This window comes from Oryzias melastigma, linkage group LG2 (assembly GCF_002922805.2).
Source record: "Oryzias melastigma strain HK-1 linkage group LG2, ASM292280v2, whole genome shotgun sequence".
Taxonomy (NCBI): Eukaryota; Metazoa; Chordata; class Actinopteri; order Beloniformes; family Adrianichthyidae; genus Oryzias; species Oryzias melastigma.
The window spans coordinates 19,527,429-19,529,913 of NC_050513.1; the positions used below are offsets into that span (position 1 = coordinate 19,527,429).

A 2,485-nucleotide genomic window follows, 5' to 3' on the forward strand; every position below is an offset into this window, starting at 1 on the left:
TTGGGGACATTTTTATGACAAACTCACAACAGATTAAGCTTAAACTAAAAATCAGAACTAACGGACTAAACCACCAAGGGGTGAAAAGGTCTGCAAAAGGTATTTTACCAAGTAATTTGTTTTTATTCATAAATTTTGAGTTTCTTGTACAAATGTATAAAAAACATTTTTTTAATTGAGAGAAAAAAAAAGCAAAAAGATCTTTAAGTCCAAAACAAGTAGAAAAACAGGGTTTGTACAAATGAATGGCGGATTGAGGTTAAAGTAAATCAAATCCTCTCAAGAAAAAAATGATCACTAGTCTTCATCTTTTCCCCAAGAAGAGCGAACAGTGTATCAGACTACAGCTCCAATCCATGGGAATTTCAAAGTAAATACTGACTGGTGCTGGCAAAATTAATTTCTCATTTTTAAAATATTTTTCTTTCAACCAACTACCAAAATGTTATCTCCAATCTTCAAACAGACACGACTGCAGCTGAAAAATATGACAGAAAAGTCATTTTAGGACAATTTTACAACTAAAACTCTCTGCAGATTAAGCTAAAACTTTATTAGTTCCAAACTAATGGACAAAACAAAAATTAAAAGGGTCTGCACAATGTATAATATATTATTATATATATATATTTTCACTTATTTAGGACATTTCTGGTTCAAATTTGTAAAATGATAATAAAGAAAGACAAAAGTGGAGAGAAAAAAATGTCAAAACCAGAATAAACAACAGGGTTTAAACGCATGAATTGATGACTGTCAAGGCAAATCATCACAAAAAGAAAAAAAAAGATTAAAAAAATGATCGCTAGTCTGTATTTTTCCAAATGAAGAGTCAACGGTATATCCGACCACTGCAAAAATATACGAAATTTCAAAAATAAACGTCAACTAGTGTTATCTAAAAATTTCCTACACATTTTTTTCTTTAAAAATTATCCTTCTTTTAACTGACTTCCGAAATGTTACTATCAAATAAACCTGACTGTAGTTGAAAAAATATAATAAAAACTTCATTTTATGGCATTTTTACAGCCAAAACTCAATGGATTAAGCTAAAACTTTATTAGTCCTGAACAAATGGACAAAACCACGAGTGAAAGGGTCTGCAAGATGATACAAAAATAGCAAAAATATTCATTTACTAAATATTTTTTTTAATCTTAATAATAATTTTTATCTACAATTTTCAAATAAACCTGACTGCAGCTAGAAAAAAAAGATAAAAAGAAAAAAGGTAATTTTATGTCATTTATGTAGCCAAAACTCAGTGGATTAAGCTAAAACTTTATTAGTCCTGAACAAACGGACAACAAAATGAGTGTACAGGTCTGCAAAATGCTACAAAATAATAAATATTTGACTTTTTTTCGGTACTTATTTCTAACGTTTCAAGTACAAGTGTATAAGAAAAATAGTAAAATGGTGTATATTTAAAGAAACAAATGAAGAAAAACTTTAAAACCCAATTAAGTTCCCAAATAACAGGGTTTACACGCACGAATGGTTTATTGATTTTGGAGGTAAATCGTCACTAAAAGAAAAAAAGGAGGCAAAAAAAGATGAAAAATAATCGCTATTCCTTCTTTTTTCGGTGAAGAACCAACAGGTCCTCCTGAGAGACCAGGACTTTATGCAAATATAGAGCTCAAATAAAACGCTGACAAACCGCTCCACAAAACAACCACAAAAATATGATTTTTATTTCAATTTTTAAACACCTGGACGCTAAATTTACCGCATTAAAAAAACGACGCTTTCTTTCTTCAAATAAATCGCAGAAATTCCCAGTGAACTGCTGAAGCAAACACATCATCTAGTCCCCCCGTTTTGTGCCCGCGGAAGGAGAATAAAAAAGGGGGCACCAGGCGGGTTGTGGTCAGGTTTACCTCCTCCTGCTGCGGGTCTTTGGGCTTCTTCTTGGTCGGGTCTTTGGATGCGGTCATGGCGCCGGAGCCTCGGTCTCGATCCTCAGCCCGAACCCAGCGTCTCTCCCGGTAATGACATCCACCAACCTGCCTGCGCACAATTTAGCGGCGGAGCATCATCAAGCCGCCATGAGGACGCGACGACTTCCGGTACGAGTTTCAAAATAAAGGCGTAGGGCTGAGAAGCGTCCATCGACGGAAATAACTCCAAAAATATTCCGTGTATGATGTTTGCGGTTAAAACACTATTAAAATAAACAGTGAAAGAAAAGGTTTTCTTTATTTCACTATTAATCCCAGGTTTGAAGTATTTATTCGCGCAAACGTCAATTGCGTGAAAAAAGGAGTTTTATTTTGACGTTTATATTTATGGTGGTACTTCCGGTTAAGCAAAAATGGGAGGAAAGTCGCTTTAAAACGAATTTATTAATTTATTTTTATTTGTGTTAAAGATTAAGTCTGAAAAAGTACACGGAACTCTTTGTTTTAAATGTACGTATTTTTTAAATATTTAAAACCAGTCAATTTGCCATTTATTCAAGTTTTTTTTCCTCTTATTA

General features: G+C 33.2%; 1 protein-coding gene across 4 annotated transcripts in view; it reads right to left on the reverse strand.

The window, feature by feature from the left end:
* Positions 1-2,485, reverse strand: part of LOC112156608 (inactive dipeptidyl peptidase 10) — a 122,633-nt gene that overhangs the window by 81,582 nt on the left and 38,566 nt on the right. The window contains exon 1 of one of the 4 annotated variants that reach the window (XM_024288843.2): positions 1,887-2,062. The exons of the other annotated variants lie outside the window; for them this stretch is intronic. Coding sequence (XP_024144611.1) covers positions 1,887-1,943 — 57 coding nt within the window. The 5' untranslated portion in view covers positions 1,944-2,062. Of the gene's footprint in view, positions 1-1,886; positions 2,063-2,485 lie in introns of those variants that run through there. 4 annotated transcript variants of the gene reach the window in all.